The sequence below is a fragment of the Prunus avium genome, chromosome 7 (genome assembly GCF_965620075.1).
Source record: "Prunus avium chromosome 7, drPruAviu1.hap1.1, whole genome shotgun sequence".
Taxonomy (NCBI): Eukaryota; Viridiplantae; Streptophyta; class Magnoliopsida; order Rosales; family Rosaceae; genus Prunus; species Prunus avium.
In genome coordinates, this window is record NC_142290.1 from 33793725 (window position 1) to 33809289 (window position 15565).

Here is a 15565-nt window from a genome sequence, read left to right on the forward strand (position 1 = left end):
GGCTAAGCTGGTTTTTGGAAGGTCAACAATTAGTTTGAAAATAAAGGGTAAAATAGTCATTTTCATTATTACACACCTAGAAAATAGTAATTAGTTCAACAGATAGTTTAATTACATAATCGGTAAGTATGCATCCAGAATAACATTAACAGACTACAATATTAAACATTTGGATAAACTAGACTGATCAATTTTTACACTAGTTTTACAGCAGATAATTTTACAAATGACTCTTCATGAGGGATTGGATTTTTCCACCTTCTCCGAGAGATGCAGAAAAAGTGGTCTTCATTAGCAGTAAGCAAATTTTCTGTCAAGTGTTAAGAAATAATTAATATCCAAACAATTTTTTTCCAAGTGAAACACAATTAGTACAGAATATTCAGGGAAGAAATTTTTTTTTACCACAAAGCATACTTTCTAAAGTTTGGATGTGTCTATACAAAAACCACGGGTAGTAATAACCAAAATCAGGATTAGAATGTGCTCTAGGGGAAATCTTTTCCTGAAGATTTGAGCTTACTTGCTAGACATTCGGTCAGCCACGAGGGTTTGTTATCCCTCGCATCCTACAATTCTTCGAGCTGAATGCTCATATTCTTTTGCAGGAGGACTGCAGGCACTAACCTTGTTATTGATGCCAAAACTTGGATGCAAATACCCCAATTTTAAGTCTAGGAGAATATAATCTACTCAGAACAGCTAAGCTTGTATATAAAGTAAGTGTGATAAGATCCCACAGTATACAGCACACTTCATCCATACCCCCCACCATGAAATTTCATTCCTTCCTATTGCTTACTAACTATTAGATTGAGAGGATAAAACTTAGGTGAGAGTACAAGCACTTTTGTCTCATTGACTGGCAAGACAAGAAAATTTATAAGCATGTAATCAGTAAACATTCTAGATATACAGAGAGAAGTAAGGATGAAACATTTCATACTTACACTTAGCAATCAGCATGCAGATGGGGACATTAATCAGGGCTGAGCCAACTTGAGGGTGGCCATAGCATAAAACAGGCACGAAAAGCCGCTACATTCTTGATGCTGCCATCCTCTAAGTCGAACACACAACTGTGACATTTTCTTGCTTCTGATCCTGCAACTCCTGGTAAATGAGCATGCCTTTGGTCGGTGAACAAAATGCAATTTCCCTTCACTCTAGCAAAGCCTCTGGTGGAGACAGAGAAAGACCCATCATTGCTCAAAATAAAAACTTGATCTCCCAAGTTCTTCACATCAACCCATCTAGCCCATTCTTGATCCAGCTTATAAACTTTAAAATCAATAGCCTCAGGGACCGCAGCATTGGCAAAGAAAGGATTAGGATGAACATGATTATGAAGACCAAATATAACATTATTATCCTCAAGATGGTTCCTCTCGGATCTCTCCCTATCAAGGCAACGATCAACCACATAAAGATCACCACAAGACTCAACCAAATGCTTCTGCCCACCAAACCCACATAAGGGAGGCGAAAATTGAACCACTTTTAACTCTGAACTCACCCAATAAATTGTTCCCAATCTATCAACAACATAGCATTGGCCCTTATAAACAATAATATCATCATAGTGAGAGTTTTGTTCATCAAAATGGGTCCATTTCTCATCTCCAATTCTCAGAAAACCCAACTTGCCTCCATCAAATATCTTGAATATACAACAATTATCCAAATCGGTTTGACCCATGACCACCACTTTGTTCACACAAGCAATAATGACATTGTTTTGTCGATACTTGAGACTATACGATTTGCGCAATTCAACAACCCCAAAGTCCAATAAGTTAAAGTTCTTAGCTTTGGGGGAGTACCTGGGAGGCGAATTTGTGATCGGGTGAAGTAAACGCGATTCACCAGAATTTGACTCTTCAAGCTTCAGCAACCATGGTTTTGAATTTGATGAATTGGGTTCTCCGTCAACGAGTGGCTGCATAAGGTAGACTGTGGTTTGGAAGAGCAAGGCTTGGAGTTCAGCTCCGGCAGCCACGGCGTCTGAGGAGAATTTGTGGGGCAGAGGAGGAACAGTGGTTTGCTTGAAAGGGGGGACAGAGGAACGCCATAACGTACAGACGCTGCGAAATCGGAGAACGTCGATGCGACTGTCGAGGCAATTTCCGATCGTCAGCCATAGCTCCTTTGGAAGAGCGGACCAATCCACCTTCTTCTTCTCCATCTTGACTGACTTGGCAGAGTGGAAGAACTAACAGCTAACGGCTGTGTTTTTATGATGTCTTGCCCCCTCCGCTTGTAGCTAGACAAATTTATTTATTTTCCTTTTAATTATTCACATATTAGTATTATTTTACCTATTTATCCCTTTAAAATAAAGTCGTTTTGAGAAATTTTCTTGCATTAGGGTAAATTGAATATTTTAAAAAAATTAACCATAACGAAATTTAAAACGGGAGGGACTTGCAATATTTATCCCTTAATTGCATGAATGTTATTTGATCTAAATTGACAATTTATCAACACAGACATTGGAAAAACAAATACCATAAAACGAAGATCGTAAATCATATCTTCTTCAGAATGGAAACAGTATAGTGGCATTTCAATCCAACACATACATGGATCAAAACAATAAACCTTCACAAAATCTTCACACACACATCAACTTATTTTAGGAAAAGGAAATGAGAAAATTCATGGGTGCCACAAATCCTAAACAGGATTAGCCGCCAACTGACTGAAATTCATGGGTGTCACAAATCTTGTCCCTGCGCCATAGAGGGTAAGTGCTGCTAGTTGGGAAGCATATTCAGTCGGATGAAACAAGTCCCAGAACAAATACTCACGCCGATTCGCACAAAGGTTGGGGTTTAAGAAATGCATGCATGGGATTACTCCATTTAACGGTCCATTTCCACAACATGCTGATTGGACGTCCTTGAAACCTAGCAAGTAGTTTAACAATTTTTTCTTTAATTAAGAAAAAAAAAATTCAACATGATCTTCATTTTACTCTGTCTGAAATACTTACCAAAGGCTAATGGGTCTTCAATGATGCTCATGGTCATCTCATAAGCGTTTCCGAGTGAGTATTTCATCCCTTTCAACTTTGAGCTCATTTTGCCCAGAAGATCCTTAAGTGAAATGAAAAAGGATTGAGCAAGCTTGTTTAGTTCCTCTCTACAAACACCCGACGTATTTGAAACACGTGCATGAGGGCAACATCCAATTGGAGCAACACTTATAATCCCAAATTTCCGAGCTCCCAGCTTGTACAAACCCTGCATTTAATCACAAAATCGTCAAATTATAAGCTTATTTTAGGGTCATCCTTATCTGGTCCACTCTCCGAACCGTCTATACCTCTAAATGTTTACGGTACGTGAATTGAAGATTTGCCATGTAGAAGAACTCATCCTCTGGATCAACTGAGGTAGAGGAATTGGAAGGAAGTTCGACATGGTCGAACAGGTCGTTGCTTCCGACACTAATGATGAACAAAGACTTGGCAAGAAATTTATCAGTTGCATTGGGACCTATCAACTCTGTGAAATTTCCCCGGACTGTTGCAAATTGTTGGATTTGGTCTCCGAGTGGAACAACCTCGGTCTACAGTTAATTGCAACAACACAGATTATGAAATAAATATTTATATTTTCGACTTCAAGGTTAATTAATTTTAGATAATTTATATATAAGGCCTCAAACGTTCAAACAAGAATTAATTTTAATTTACAGTGAGACAACATAACCATGAAGTAAATAATGTTGCATGCTTACAGAATTGGATTTTCCAGTTTCCTTTAATATGCCGGATCCCCCTGAAGCAAAGTTCACACCCTGCAGAATATCTCTTTTGAAAGTGGAGGTACGGTTGAGAATATACAAGAAGGGTGGCGGACTTCTCTGGTAGCCAAATAGTCTTGCTACAAATCAAAGTATATAGCTAATCAATTAAGTTGCATGGTATATATAAACAAATATTAATTAGTTAATTATAATTACCAATTTGGTCAGCGGTGTTAAGGCCATTGCTGAACCTTCCAGTAGGCACAGAATATGGAAAATCAATCCCATTCGGGGCGAAATCAGCCCTCGTCGAGAAACTTGATTGTAACAGATTGTTTGTACCAACATCAGCAGTTGAGTCTCCAAAGATGAAAATAGTTACTGGATCATCTGCATTGGCTATGTGCCCCAGACAAAACAGAAACCACCAGAAGCAGAAGAAGAATGCACAAATCTGCTTTGCCATAATAACTAAGATCACTAGGGCTAGCTAGCTGGCTTTATACATGTTGCCGGCCAAGGTTCCAATTTAGCTACCTTTTCTTCATGTAGCTCTCGATTCATTCCATATTTATATTAGCGGAAGATGTGAAAAATGAACAACCAGGTGATGTTATATGTTGTCACCGTCCCAGCCTCTATATTACCCAAGAACTTGATTTTTATGGCGGATTTGCCTAAAATTTGAATTTATGCACGTGTCTATATCTGTGCATGTCTGCTCATAATCACCAGCATATGACGTCTTCTCTTGGTATGAAATTTCTTCTGTTTCTCTCGACTCCGCCGTATATTTTTCTTCTTTCTTTATTACTTTTCATTATAATGTTGTGTTTGTTCTTTTTCGTTTTTTAGGTTCCACTTTATTCCTTAGTTAGGAACGATAACCATGCAATTCTCAGCTTATTGTTATTGCTAAGAACGTTTTGTAATCGATCCATCTCGCAGTAAGTTCAAGAATTAAGAATATTATTGAAATATGACTATTTGTGTCTTCATTTGAAGATTCCCTTTAGTAATAAACTATATGGAAGTTGGAATTTATAGGTTCGGAATTAGCCTTGAATATCCCATATTCAATACGCCTCATAAGGAAATAAATATTCTTTTTATCTATCGGACATAACAAATTAAATATTCAAATGAACTTTTTATTTGTTTCTAAGCATCTTTTTGACAAAATTTAAGTTCTACACCAACGAGGTATAGAGCCTAGTGAAAAAGGTCATTGACTTGCAAACCAATAATAGTCTTAGGTTCCGAACCCCTATGACACATTGGCAGTGTGTGAGAAAACCTTCCTCCTTTTTCTAACGTCGGCAACAACAAAAAATTTCTATGTATAAACTATTTAATTCCTTGTTTTTGGGTTCACAAACATATGAAAAGGAAAATTGTTGAGCTTTTGTGGTGTTTATGGAGGTAAACGCTCACAAAAAAAATACTTGATATTGGTGGACGTTTTGTTTCGTTGTTTTTTTTGTAATAAGATTCACCGAAAAAAGAAAAAAAAAACCCAACAAATTGTTTGGCAAACTATTAGCAGATGTATAACTTCTTGATGATCCTCTTGACACCATACTTCTTCTTTTTACCTTTATTTGTCATTTTAAAGTAACATCCAATTTGTTGACCGAGTGGATGATTTCCTCAGCTGGTTGAGGCCCGGACTTGGGTCAAGACCAGCAAATGGGTTAAACAGACCCTGAATGGACGGACCTCAGCAAATTATCTAGGTAGGGAGGTCCCTTTGATCCTTTAGAACAACATACACACTCTAAACAACAAGAGAGACTATCAAAAGAAGGGGGGGTATCGATGTGGTACCCGCCAAATCCCCTCTAATGCCTAAGTTAGGGGCTAAACTGATGATGTTCTTGGGGAATGAATGAGTTGAGTTTTCTGGAGATGGAGTTATTACCTTCGTCTCAATGTAGGTGAAGGGTATTTATATGGGAAGAAATGGGATCATATCTCCTTAAATCCAGCCTATATGAGATCTTCAGCCACCCCCCCATGCTAGGATAGGAGAGTGACTATAGGCGTTAGCCACCATGCTGATTTATGAGGACCAATAGTGGGACGACACCTGGACTTGATTTGAAGTGCATTAAGTGCTCCCTTTTAGTCTTGTCTGGACACCCACGTGGTTTAACTTGTCCAGAGAAGCGATCTTCCCTAGATTCTCTAGTCATCTTGATTTGCTGCTCAGGTTCAATTGTGGGGGATCTTGAGAAACTTTGCCCAAGTATATGGCTCGAGTGGTTCTAACCGTGAACAGATGCCATTCAGCCGACCTTGGTATGACAAGGCCAGTGATATGATCGGGTCGATAGGTTACTTTTGAGGTAGTGACCCATTATGGCGAGTCAGGTCGGATCAGCATGCGGGGGTGTCTACTAACACCATGCTATAGGCTTGGCGGTATGGTCTATTAACACAATTGCATGGTCAATTATTATAAGGGAGATTCACTATTATACTCAATATAAGAGCCCAAATTATAAATAAAAAAACCTATAAGAAATGGACTTTAGAAACACACCTAAAACCCATTTACAACATAACAAAAAGGCTTTTAATTTCTTTTAAATTACAAAACTGTTATTGATTTCTTAAAACAAACCCAACCCCAAAACCTCATAAAAAAGCCCAAAACACTCAATAGGGCATCATAGTAATTTAATAATCAAAATAAAATTAAATAGGGTCAGCTATAATTTTTTGGGTTTGTTTATAGAAATTAAATAGTGTATGATTTATTTATAGTTTTAGTGCTAAGAATGAGTATATTACTAAATATCTCTTATTATAAAGGTGGTTTTGTTTTGTGTTTGAATCGCTCGGTTTGCTCAATATAGCTCAAAGATTTCTTGTTAACGAAATACAATTCTTCTGCTCTTCAACAATTATTTCTTATTGAACCACCCTTTGGTTGAGATCTTATTACACAATATATTTAAAATAGGCATGCCTTAAAAATAAGACTATGAGGTCACAATTGCTTCAAGACAGTCATGGAAGCTAGAGAGAGAGAGGTGTATATATATCATGGAAGTAGGGCCAATTGACCGAAACTCATGGGTACCACGAACTCATGATCACCATAATAAACAGCTTGAGCTGCAAGATGAGACGCAGCTTGTGTTGGATGATATTGGTCCCAGAACAAGTGGTCAGTGCGATTTTTACACACATGCGCCATTGGTGTACATGGCTTCTCGGCATTGAAATTTCCTTTTCCGCAGCAAGCTTTTCTCACCTCATTAAAACCTACAAAAATTATTGGATAAGAATATACCCTAAAAATATACTTTGACAAATAAGTTAGTCCACATATTATAAGTTGAGTGGATTTGTTACACCACTACATAATACATAACATGTAGCTTTATTTTAAATCACACCGAAAAATTACTCTCACATTACCAAATTTACAAGGGTTTTTGAGAATGGGTGTGGTCATATTATAAGCATCTGCAAGAGCATACATCATCCCTTTGCATTCTGAGCTTAACTTAAGCAACATGTCATGCAGTGCCTTGTAGAACAATTGAGCATGCTCATTCATGGGCTCAAAACAAACCCCAGTTTGAGTAAAATTACGCATCAAAGGGATGCACCCGATTTGTGCAACGCTAATAATCCCAAATTTTTTGGCTCCGATATCAAATAGATTCTGCAATTGCAAACAGTAATTAAGAATCTTAATTTATTTTGATTAATTTATAATGTAAAGAAATTAGAAGAACAAATTAATTGTTACCCTTAAACGACTTTCATAAGTGGACATGAGAGTGGTGATGTAGGCTTGTCCAGATTGGCTATTATAAGCAAAATGTTCGAGGATGTCATTGCTTCCAACGCTGATGAGGAAGAGAGACTTGGATATATTAGCCGCTGCACCCTCTTCACCTAATAATTCTGAGATCTTGTTGCGTACTGTTGCAAATTGCTCCACCTGTTCTCCAAAGGGAATCACCTTTCCCTATGTGCATAATGCAACATAATTAATTTCGTAAATATTTTTTCACGATTATTATTATTTGGATCACATTTACTGAACGCATTATTCCAATTTCTCTAATAGTAGAGAAATTATAGACTCCAGAGAGAGAAAGGGTGAGATACATATTAAGCTTACCCACTGCCTTCCAGTTTCATTTAGAAGTCCCGATCCTCCTGAGGCGAAGTTAACTCCCGTACTTAGCAATCTCGTCATCCTTTTGGGCAATTGCTTATTCTTGTCTAAAAGGGAGAGAAAAGGTGGCGGGCTCATCTTGAAACCCAGAAAGGTGGCTAATTAAAACCACACACCAACAAAATAAAATAAAATCAATATAATTAACAGATTAAAAACCCAATTGAAAACTTACAAAAACAAAGTTAAATAGACATGGCATAAAATCAAAATTATATATACCAATAAAATCAACAACGTTGAAGCCGTTGCTAAATCTGCCGGTTGGTATACAGTGAGGAAAATCAATCCCATTATAACGGAAATCAGCCCTTGATCGACACTCAGACACAGGCAAGTAATGGTTGGTCCCAACATCAACAGTCGAGTCACCAAAAATATAAACTCCTGGCACACTTGGCTGATTGCATTCATGCAAACCAAGCATGCCCAGATACAACACAATCAGCCCAACAGAAAATACTGATCTCAACCCTTTGGCCATAGCAATAGTTTTGTATCGAGCTGTAAGTTGTATATTAATCATATCAGAGACCAAAGTATATATATATAGAAGCTTCGTTTAGATTAATTGCTACCTCGGATTTTGCAAATTTACAAGACAATAAGTTGAGAAAGAAAGTACTAGAAGCAGTGTTTGGGGCCATAAGATGCTTAAGGGTCATTGTCCTAAGTTTTTTCCTGTCTGGCTAGAAGCCGCATATTACAAGGAAATTAATTAAAACAATGCTTGGTTTAGTTTTGGAGGCGGAATTTTCTAATTAGTGATTTAACCCAGAGGGTGACTCATGACTGCAACAGCTTAGGATATTCCATGGGAACATTCTGATTGCTTCCTCCCTTATTAAATATGATTTTTAACCCATTTTTGTTCTCTAATTTATGCCAGCTTGATACTTCTTACGGTTGTATGAGTTTTGCTTTTTCAGAATTCTCTAGACAAGTTTATATGCATTAACGGTTGACATTTGTCTACCTAGATGGATCCTCCAAAACTACCATCAATCTACAATTTCTAGGCTACATGGGCCAAAGCCAAAAGCCCAACAAATAAAGGGAATAGTGCAGCCCAAACCCTAATTTTTCATAAGGTTGATTGCAAGCCTAGAACCAACAGAGTTCTCCAGCTACATACACATCTGTGTATATATATATAGTGAGCTTCAGTTGAGTGATCTCTTAAACAAGTTTATTTGAGGGATACCTTTATAGGGCCCACTTCGTATTGTATTTCACTAATCCAAACCATTTATTTTGTAGATATTCATTCAAAGATCATATTTATAAAAAAAAAATTAATTGAATATGATATCATTTGACCACTTAATTGAATTATTAAAATTTTAGTACTTTCTTAAAGCACCGTGTTCATTGATTTTGTAGGACACAATTGGATGTCGATACGGTTTCGATTTGTCTAATTTTCTGCAAAGATAATCTATGAATGTAAACTTAAAAAATAGATTGTTTGGATCGTTGAAATTTTTTTTGTAGAAGATCCTAAAAGGTGTCCCTCAAATAAAATTATTTGAAAAATTCCTCAATAATGGACTATATATGTATATATAGTTAGTGTGATTCTTTGACTTGGGGATATATTATTTTTTATAGTAAGATAAGAGAATAATTTATTGAAATTGAATGATTGGTGAAGCAGACCGTGTGGACAAAGGAATAATAAGGTTGGGTCGTGTATTTGTGGACTTGCTAGCTTTAGTTAGGTGTATGGAAGTAGGACCTGTCGGTGCAATGACTATCTATCTAACTTGTTCCGTTCCAATACTTACTATCAAACTTGTGTGGTCTCCTTTTATGACAGGTTTTTCTTTGCTTGAGTTATTCAATTTCTTGTTGATTTTTTCGTGCAAAAAGTTTCATGTTATTCGTACGTGATCCTTCAAAAATAGTGTGTATTCGATATTTTAAAAGTCATGCTCGAATCATGCGTAATTTTTACATGCAAGAGAAAGTATAAATATTCCTCCTACATAGTTTAATCTATGTCCATGTTTCACGTTCTTGAGTGTCAACAAATATATTTGGAAAAAAAACAGAGTGGAGACTTTTTATATTAAAAGGCAGTGTGAACTCCAAATGCTTGATTCCTAACATTCAAGTTTATGAACGAAATCAACTAAATTTTAAACACAATACAGATTAAATTAGGAGCTAAGCTAAATGAATAAAGTGAATTCCTACAACAACCTTTGACATACTAAATCAAGAAACCTATTTAGATTGCATTTGTTATATATCTCACTTTTCAAAATCCGAGTTCGATCCTCATTTCTGTATGTTTTGTTTTTAAAAAAAAATTTACTATTTTCTTTTCATATACATATATAAAGCAAAAGGCCATATAAGAGTTGATATCCAATGAAAATTCTTTATAAATAAAGAAAAATAAATTAATAAAAGACTACTTACAGGTGTGAGCGCAGTTGGAGAAGTATTATATTATGAAAGAGTTGTAAAAGCTTAAAAATGGGATTAAAACTTCCATGGACTTACATCCGATGAGAGAGAGAGAGAGAGAGACAGAGACAGAGAAAAAGGTTACTGCGAGTAGATAGAGGTAAGTTTTCTAAAATGGGGGTGGTGTGGTATGCGCAATACGCACATGACAAATCAAAGTGTTAGAGACACAGAGGGACAAAGGGCTGAGGCGTATAGCTACGTATTGAATTTTCCACTCTCTGTGAAAATAGAAAAAGCTAATTTCTCTATCCAAATCCAAACCCTTCTCGCAGGCCCGTTGCTCTGCCAGTTTAACCACTTGGGTTTTCCAAATTCCATCACTTTCTCGAGAAAGTTCAATTTTTGGAGCGAAACAAAGCGTTTCCCTGGAAACCCAGTTTGTCAGAATACTGACATGTAAACAGTTTCTCGTTTTCTTTATAAATTTCGTCTGATGACGATCGTGAACATGTGCCGCTCGTCGTGTCGACCATTGGACAGATGCTACCGCTTTCTTCCTTGTCTCTCCGATCCCGGTGAGTTTTTTTCTTTAATTTTCTTATTTATTTTTTAAAAATTCGAAATGAAAACTCAATCTGACTGTTTCGGTTCAGCTACTTAGTTTGGTAATCTCAATTGAGTTTACAATTTTACTTTTTATGCGAAAGTAAGATATTTTCCCGTATATTATTGTTTTAACAGAGCTTGACTTTTTTTGTTAATGAAAGATTGTTTTTTTTTTCCTTGGGGTACTTGGGTTTCAGCTCGGAGGTCTGCCTTGGGTTTAAAAGTTGCATTGGTGATGCTACATCTGATATACGTGGGCATGCTTTTTCTGTTTGATGGAGGATTGATAGAGAAAACTAAAAGAGAACCGTGGTATGCTAATGCTTCTATACAATTATTTATTCTATATTTGAATTGCATTTCATTTTGTGGTCAGAAGCCTAATACACATTTGATAGACAGACTTAGCTCATTTACGCGAATGGGTACTCTAGGACTTTTAACTGGATAGGTCCTTCATAGTATCTTAGATAGTTGCATAATTGAAGGGAAAACCATTTAATTGGAATTTTCAATTTAAGATCACAGAGTGAACCCCATCATGTATGTAAGGCTTGGTGTCAATTAGCGAAAGTCAAACTGATAAGCCAGTGCCTATTGTTCAGCAATGTGTGCATTGCATTGATGATAAACATGTACAAGTTATTTATCACAGTCTGTCTGAACCTTTTTTTTTTTGTCGTAACAGTCTGTCTGAACTAATCGTGGAACTTATGGAATTTCAGTATCAATGAACTTGAATTGGGTCACAAATCACTGAGTCATCATATTTGAAATGCTCTACTAGTGTTTGCTGTATTAACCCCAACCCCCTCCTTACTATGTCTTTCTTTTCTGTCCTTTTCAGGTATACTGCTACCTATTTGACTCTCTTTGTTGCCACATTGGTCCAATACTTTGTTACTTCTGCTTCTTCTCCGGGGTAAATGTCAATGCACTTAACCTGCTTTAAGATTAAATCTGTTTTAATATGATCAGAAAACTTGATGCTTGTGGTCCAATTTCAGCTCATTGTGATTTTTGTAATTTTAAATTTAGCTTTGTCCTTGATGCAATGAGGGCAGTCAATGAGTCAAATTCAATTTTCAGAAAGGCATTAGTAGCCTCAAAGTAAGCGTTGCTTTCCTTTGTTTACTTTTGTTTTGTTTCTTTTTTCATATGATAAACAGTATAGACGCATATCTTAAAACCATGACGTGAATTAATTCTTTCATGTCATCTTACTGTCTCATTTTTAAAATTATAATGTTTAAGCAAAGACAGCCTGCTTCAAGCAAAAATGGAAGCGTGGTTGTGACAGTGGAAGGGAGTCAGATGGCAAGAAGTCTTCTTGGAAGTAATGCAACATCTTGGACCAAACTTGTGATGGACTTGTATCCCCCAGGAACATCTGTTCGGTATGCAATTATTTCATAGAGCAGTATCCTTTTGGTTTTACTATTTCAAAGTGATTATTTGGTGTTTACACATCAGTATGTGCATCTCATTTTAGTTGTGTTTGTTTCTACATACAATAAGTTAGGGAAACTGAGTTTAACTTATTTTGGTGCAAACTTTTTCTTTTGAATACAACATCGAAGCGTAGACTAGTCTTGATGATTCACAAATATTTCTGCTGACTGCTTCCTTTTGGTTATTGCAGAAGTTTGACTTGCTCGTACTGTAATGTTGAGCAGGTAGTACCATCTCAATTTTACATATTCATCTTTTATGGTGGTTTACTTTTTATCTCTTGCCAACATCTTTTTAATAAGGAACTAAACTTTAAAGGAAAGGAATACTCACTAGGAAACACAGAGAAGATGTCCATCTTAGGGGAGAGAAGAAAAAATGTTATAATTAAGCAGCTTGGTGTGGAAACCTCTGTCCTTAAATGCTATTGTTATAGACTAGGTGAATTGACTGTCAATATTTTATCCTAAAGTGTAAAGCAGTGAGAGATGATATGGACTCATCACGCGTCATTAACACCATCAGTTTCCCTCCTTTATCATTGCCTAAGGTTCTTAAAAAACTTCATCTATTTCGCATTAGACCTTGGGACAAATGAGTTTGCACCACTGGAGACATTAGAGCATTCAAATTTATATGCTGCTTACTAGACAAGATTGTAGTTGCAATCTTCTAGATATCCATTGCCCCTATTATTCAGGTTATGCATCAAGATTCTTAGCATATATATTTGACCTTGGGACAGATGATTTATTGTTTACCCATAATGCAAATTTTGATGATTAAACATTTTGCTTTTAACTTATATGCAGCCTCCCAGATCAAAGCACTGTCATGATTGTGACAAATGCGTTCTCCAATTCGATCATCATTGTGTTTGGCTTGGAACATGCATTGGTCTGGGTAATCATTGTAAATTTTGGTGAGTATGCTTTTCTACTAGTATAAAAGTTGGCTACTGTAATCTGCATTCTTAAGTTTTGCTATAACCAATAGGCAGAGATATTCCATGTTCTGTTTGTGCTGTGACAGGCTAATATGAATACCGGTTGTTGAATTTAGATTTGCAGTTATGTAGATTAGTCCAGTTGTTTCATTAACATTTGTATTCCTTCTCCAAATTATGCTTAGTGTTTCTTTAATAAAAAGAATATTCTATCTTTACTAAGTCATGTTATTTTGAAATGGATTCACCTTTTTCAAAGAATTTTATTCTAATTTGGTTGGACTATTCTTCTTGTCGGTGGTACTAAAAGTTCAAGAAATTCTAGTCTTATATGGTTTTGAGTTTCTTGACTGGTCCTTTGTAAAATAGTTGGTTATACTCAGATAGGCAATCAGTACATTTTAGTTCTGCATGTAAAACTTGTATAAGTAGATTTCAAAATTAGAAGTCCTAATCAAGAACTTTTATGTCTTTTGTTCTAAATGTTGTAGGTGGTACATTTGTGAAGAGACATCATTGTGCCTTTGGACTGGCATCATGTACATCACATATCTGAAGGCTAACATATCAAGTGCTTGGTATGGTATCTTTTATGAGGTCTTTATTTCATGGGAACGATTTCTGTTTTTCCCTTGTCATTATGCAAGTAATGTCTAAGGGGTTTGCTGCTCTATTAAAATCATACCACATAGAAAAAGATTGAAGAGAAAAACAAAAATAGAAAAGAAAGGTCATTGATTGGATATTAATGTATTACTGTGGTCCTTTGTGGTTTTCATTATGAAGTTTTATTTGGCTATTGAGGGTTTTCTTTTCAATTGTAATTTCTGGCTTAATTTTGATCTGAGTTTGGATGGGAATGTTATAATTGTCAGGTGGAAGGATGCTATTGTGATATTGCTGTTGGTTACTTTGTCAATTTCCATGATCTTTCTGCTTCTCCTGCTGCTATTTCACAGGTAAAAATGTTATATTTGACATCAGCTTCGGGCTTCTTAAATACAAGACCTTTCCTCCTATGCTTGACATCATGATCATAATGTCAATTTTGTAGAAGTACCTAACTTTAACGCGTTCACAGATAACTTTCGCTGGTTGTTTCTGTTATGATGTTTTCACTAGTAGTTTCTAGTAAAATAAATTTAAAGAATTGAGATCTCTTTCTTGCTGTCTCTTTCCGCTCCCTCGCTCCTGCTTTGTTATTTCTAACTGAGTCTTTTACCTTTAAAGCGTAACTTCAGTGTATCAGTTGAACATGAATTTATTTATTCTTTTCTTGCAGTTATCTTGTTCTGACCAATCAGACTACCTATGAGCTTGTAAGACGGAGGCGCATCCCATATTTAAGGTTGGTTATTTTGTTTTATTTTCTACCATGTAGTATTACTTACTGAAAATAACTAAACTTACTAGTCATCATATGTTGAAAATATGCGGTGTCATATATTATACTTTGGTATTGATTCATTAAAGAAGTATAGGTGAAAATATAACATGTGGTTAGACATGTCAATTTGTTCTACAAAAGTTCATCTGAGTAGACTTCTCTGGGAACATTGTAATGATGTACGAATTAAACTGTTTGACCACTATGCTTTTAGACTCTTATTTCTTCTTACTTTGTTATGATTGACAGAGGAGTTCCCGAAAGAGTTTACCCTTTCAGTAAAGGAGCATGCAGAAATTTATACGAGTTTTGCTGTCTTCAAAGCAGTAAATACCGAATGGAACAATTACCCACAGCTCAGGAACTTGAAGAAAAGTCTAGACCATACACCTTTTGTGATGTTGTAACCTGTCGTTGTTGTTGCTGACATTGTGAGCAATTGTATCATTAATTTGTAATTTTTCTCCCCCTTGAATTTATTGGAAGCACCATCTGGAGGCATATCTGCCGATGCATTTAAAATATGGCAACCACAGATGGTTAAGTTGGAACTGGTTGAGGGTCTAGAGTTTGTACTTCATTTTAGGCTAGATCTTTAGGCTTGATAAACAGTCGGTTTTTTACCATATTGTTTTTGCTGGATAAAGATTCTGTATTGTTTGTTCGTGTCAATTTATATACATGGCTGAGCTCTTCCAATAAATTACCGAATTTACTCTCTTCTGGGCCTGCAATATTTGCTGAAAGGAGTAACACTAGGTACGCCCACATATGATATACGGGCTGCTTATCTCACAAAGGT

General features: G+C 36.1%; 4 protein-coding genes across 4 annotated transcripts; 1 reads left to right on the forward strand and 3 right to left on the reverse strand.

Moving 5' to 3' along the window:
• Positions 1-41: 41 nt before the first annotated feature.
• LOC110761362 (putative F-box protein At1g65770) lies at positions 42-2260 on the reverse strand. The gene is made up of 2 exons (XM_021963825.2): positions 951-2260; positions 42-310 (listed from the first exon to the last, which is right to left on the reverse strand). Exon 1 carries the CDS (start codon positions 2183-2185, stop codon positions 980-982), a length of 1206 nt encoding a protein of 401 aa, XP_021819517.2. The 5' UTR covers positions 2186-2260; the 3' UTR covers positions 42-310; positions 951-979.
• Positions 2261-2536: 276 nt separating this feature from the next.
• Positions 2537-4270, reverse strand: LOC110761386 (GDSL esterase/lipase At4g16230-like). Its single transcript, XM_021963850.2, has 5 exons — positions 3970-4270; positions 3745-3890; positions 3328-3573; positions 2996-3245; positions 2537-2909 (listed from the first exon to the last, which is right to left on the reverse strand). Exons 1-5 carry the CDS (start codon positions 4217-4219, stop codon positions 2677-2679), a joined length of 1125 nt encoding a protein of 374 aa, XP_021819542.1. The 5' UTR covers positions 4220-4270; the 3' UTR covers positions 2537-2676.
• Positions 4271-6638: 2368 nt separating this feature from the next.
• On the reverse strand, positions 6639-8470 carry LOC110761387 (GDSL esterase/lipase At5g55050-like). The gene is made up of 5 exons (XM_021963851.2): positions 8177-8470; positions 7898-8052; positions 7520-7741; positions 7183-7432; positions 6639-7026 (listed from the first exon to the last, which is right to left on the reverse strand). The coding sequence occupies exons 1-5, from the start codon at positions 8436-8438 to the stop codon at positions 6803-6805; spliced, it is 1113 nt and encodes a 370-aa protein (XP_021819543.1). The 5' UTR covers positions 8439-8470; the 3' UTR covers positions 6639-6802.
• A 2028-nt stretch (positions 8471-10498) lies between these two features.
• LOC110761388 (DHHC-type zinc finger family protein) lies at positions 10499-15481 on the forward strand. The gene is made up of 11 exons (XM_088244884.1): positions 10499-10947; positions 11176-11290; positions 11826-11900; positions 12017-12088; positions 12238-12375; positions 12621-12654; positions 13243-13352; positions 13868-13954; positions 14252-14335; positions 14659-14724; positions 15013-15481. Exons 1-11 carry the CDS (start codon positions 10866-10868, stop codon positions 15188-15190), a joined length of 1041 nt encoding a protein of 346 aa, XP_088101010.1. The 5' UTR covers positions 10499-10865; the 3' UTR covers positions 15191-15481.
• Positions 15482-15565: the final 84 nt, after the last annotated feature.

Bases quoted from the DNA above. Each gene is read 5' to 3' on its own strand.
- LOC110761387 (XM_021963851.2), bottom strand. From the start codon at position 8,438: ATGGCCAAAGGGTTGAGATCAGTATTTTCTGTTGGGCTGATTGTGTTG. The intron at 7,742-7,897 runs GTAAGCTTAATA...TTATGCACATAG, and splicing joins ATGAAACTGGAAGGCAGTGG to GGAAAGGTGATTCCCTTTGG. The intron at 7,027-7,182 runs GTAATGTGAGAG...TAATTTTTGTAG, and splicing joins CAAAAACCCTTGTAAATTTG to GTTTTAATGAGGTGAGAAAA.
- LOC110761388 (XM_088244884.1), top strand. From the start codon at position 10,866: ATGACGATCGTGAACATGTGCCGCTCGTCGTGTCGACCATTGGACAGA. The intron at 12,655-13,242 runs GTAGTACCATCT...ACTTATATGCAG, and splicing joins CGTACTGTAATGTTGAGCAG to CCTCCCAGATCAAAGCACTG. The intron at 14,725-15,012 runs GTTGGTTATTTT...TATGATTGACAG, and splicing joins AGGCGCATCCCATATTTAAG to AGGAGTTCCCGAAAGAGTTT.
- LOC110761362 (XM_021963825.2), bottom strand. From the start codon at position 2,185: ATGGAGAAGAAGAAGGTGGATTGGTCCGCTCTTCCAAAGGAGCTATGG.
- LOC110761386 (XM_021963850.2), bottom strand. From the start codon at position 4,219: ATGGCAAAGCAGATTTGTGCATTCTTCTTCTGCTTCTGGTGGTTTCTG. The intron at 3,891-3,969 runs GTAATTATAATT...TTTGATTTGTAG, and splicing joins TAACACCGCTGACCAAATTG to CAAGACTATTTGGCTACCAG. The intron at 2,910-2,995 runs GTAAGTATTTCA...ACTACTTGCTAG, and splicing joins TGAAGACCCATTAGCCTTTG to GTTTCAAGGACGTCCAATCA.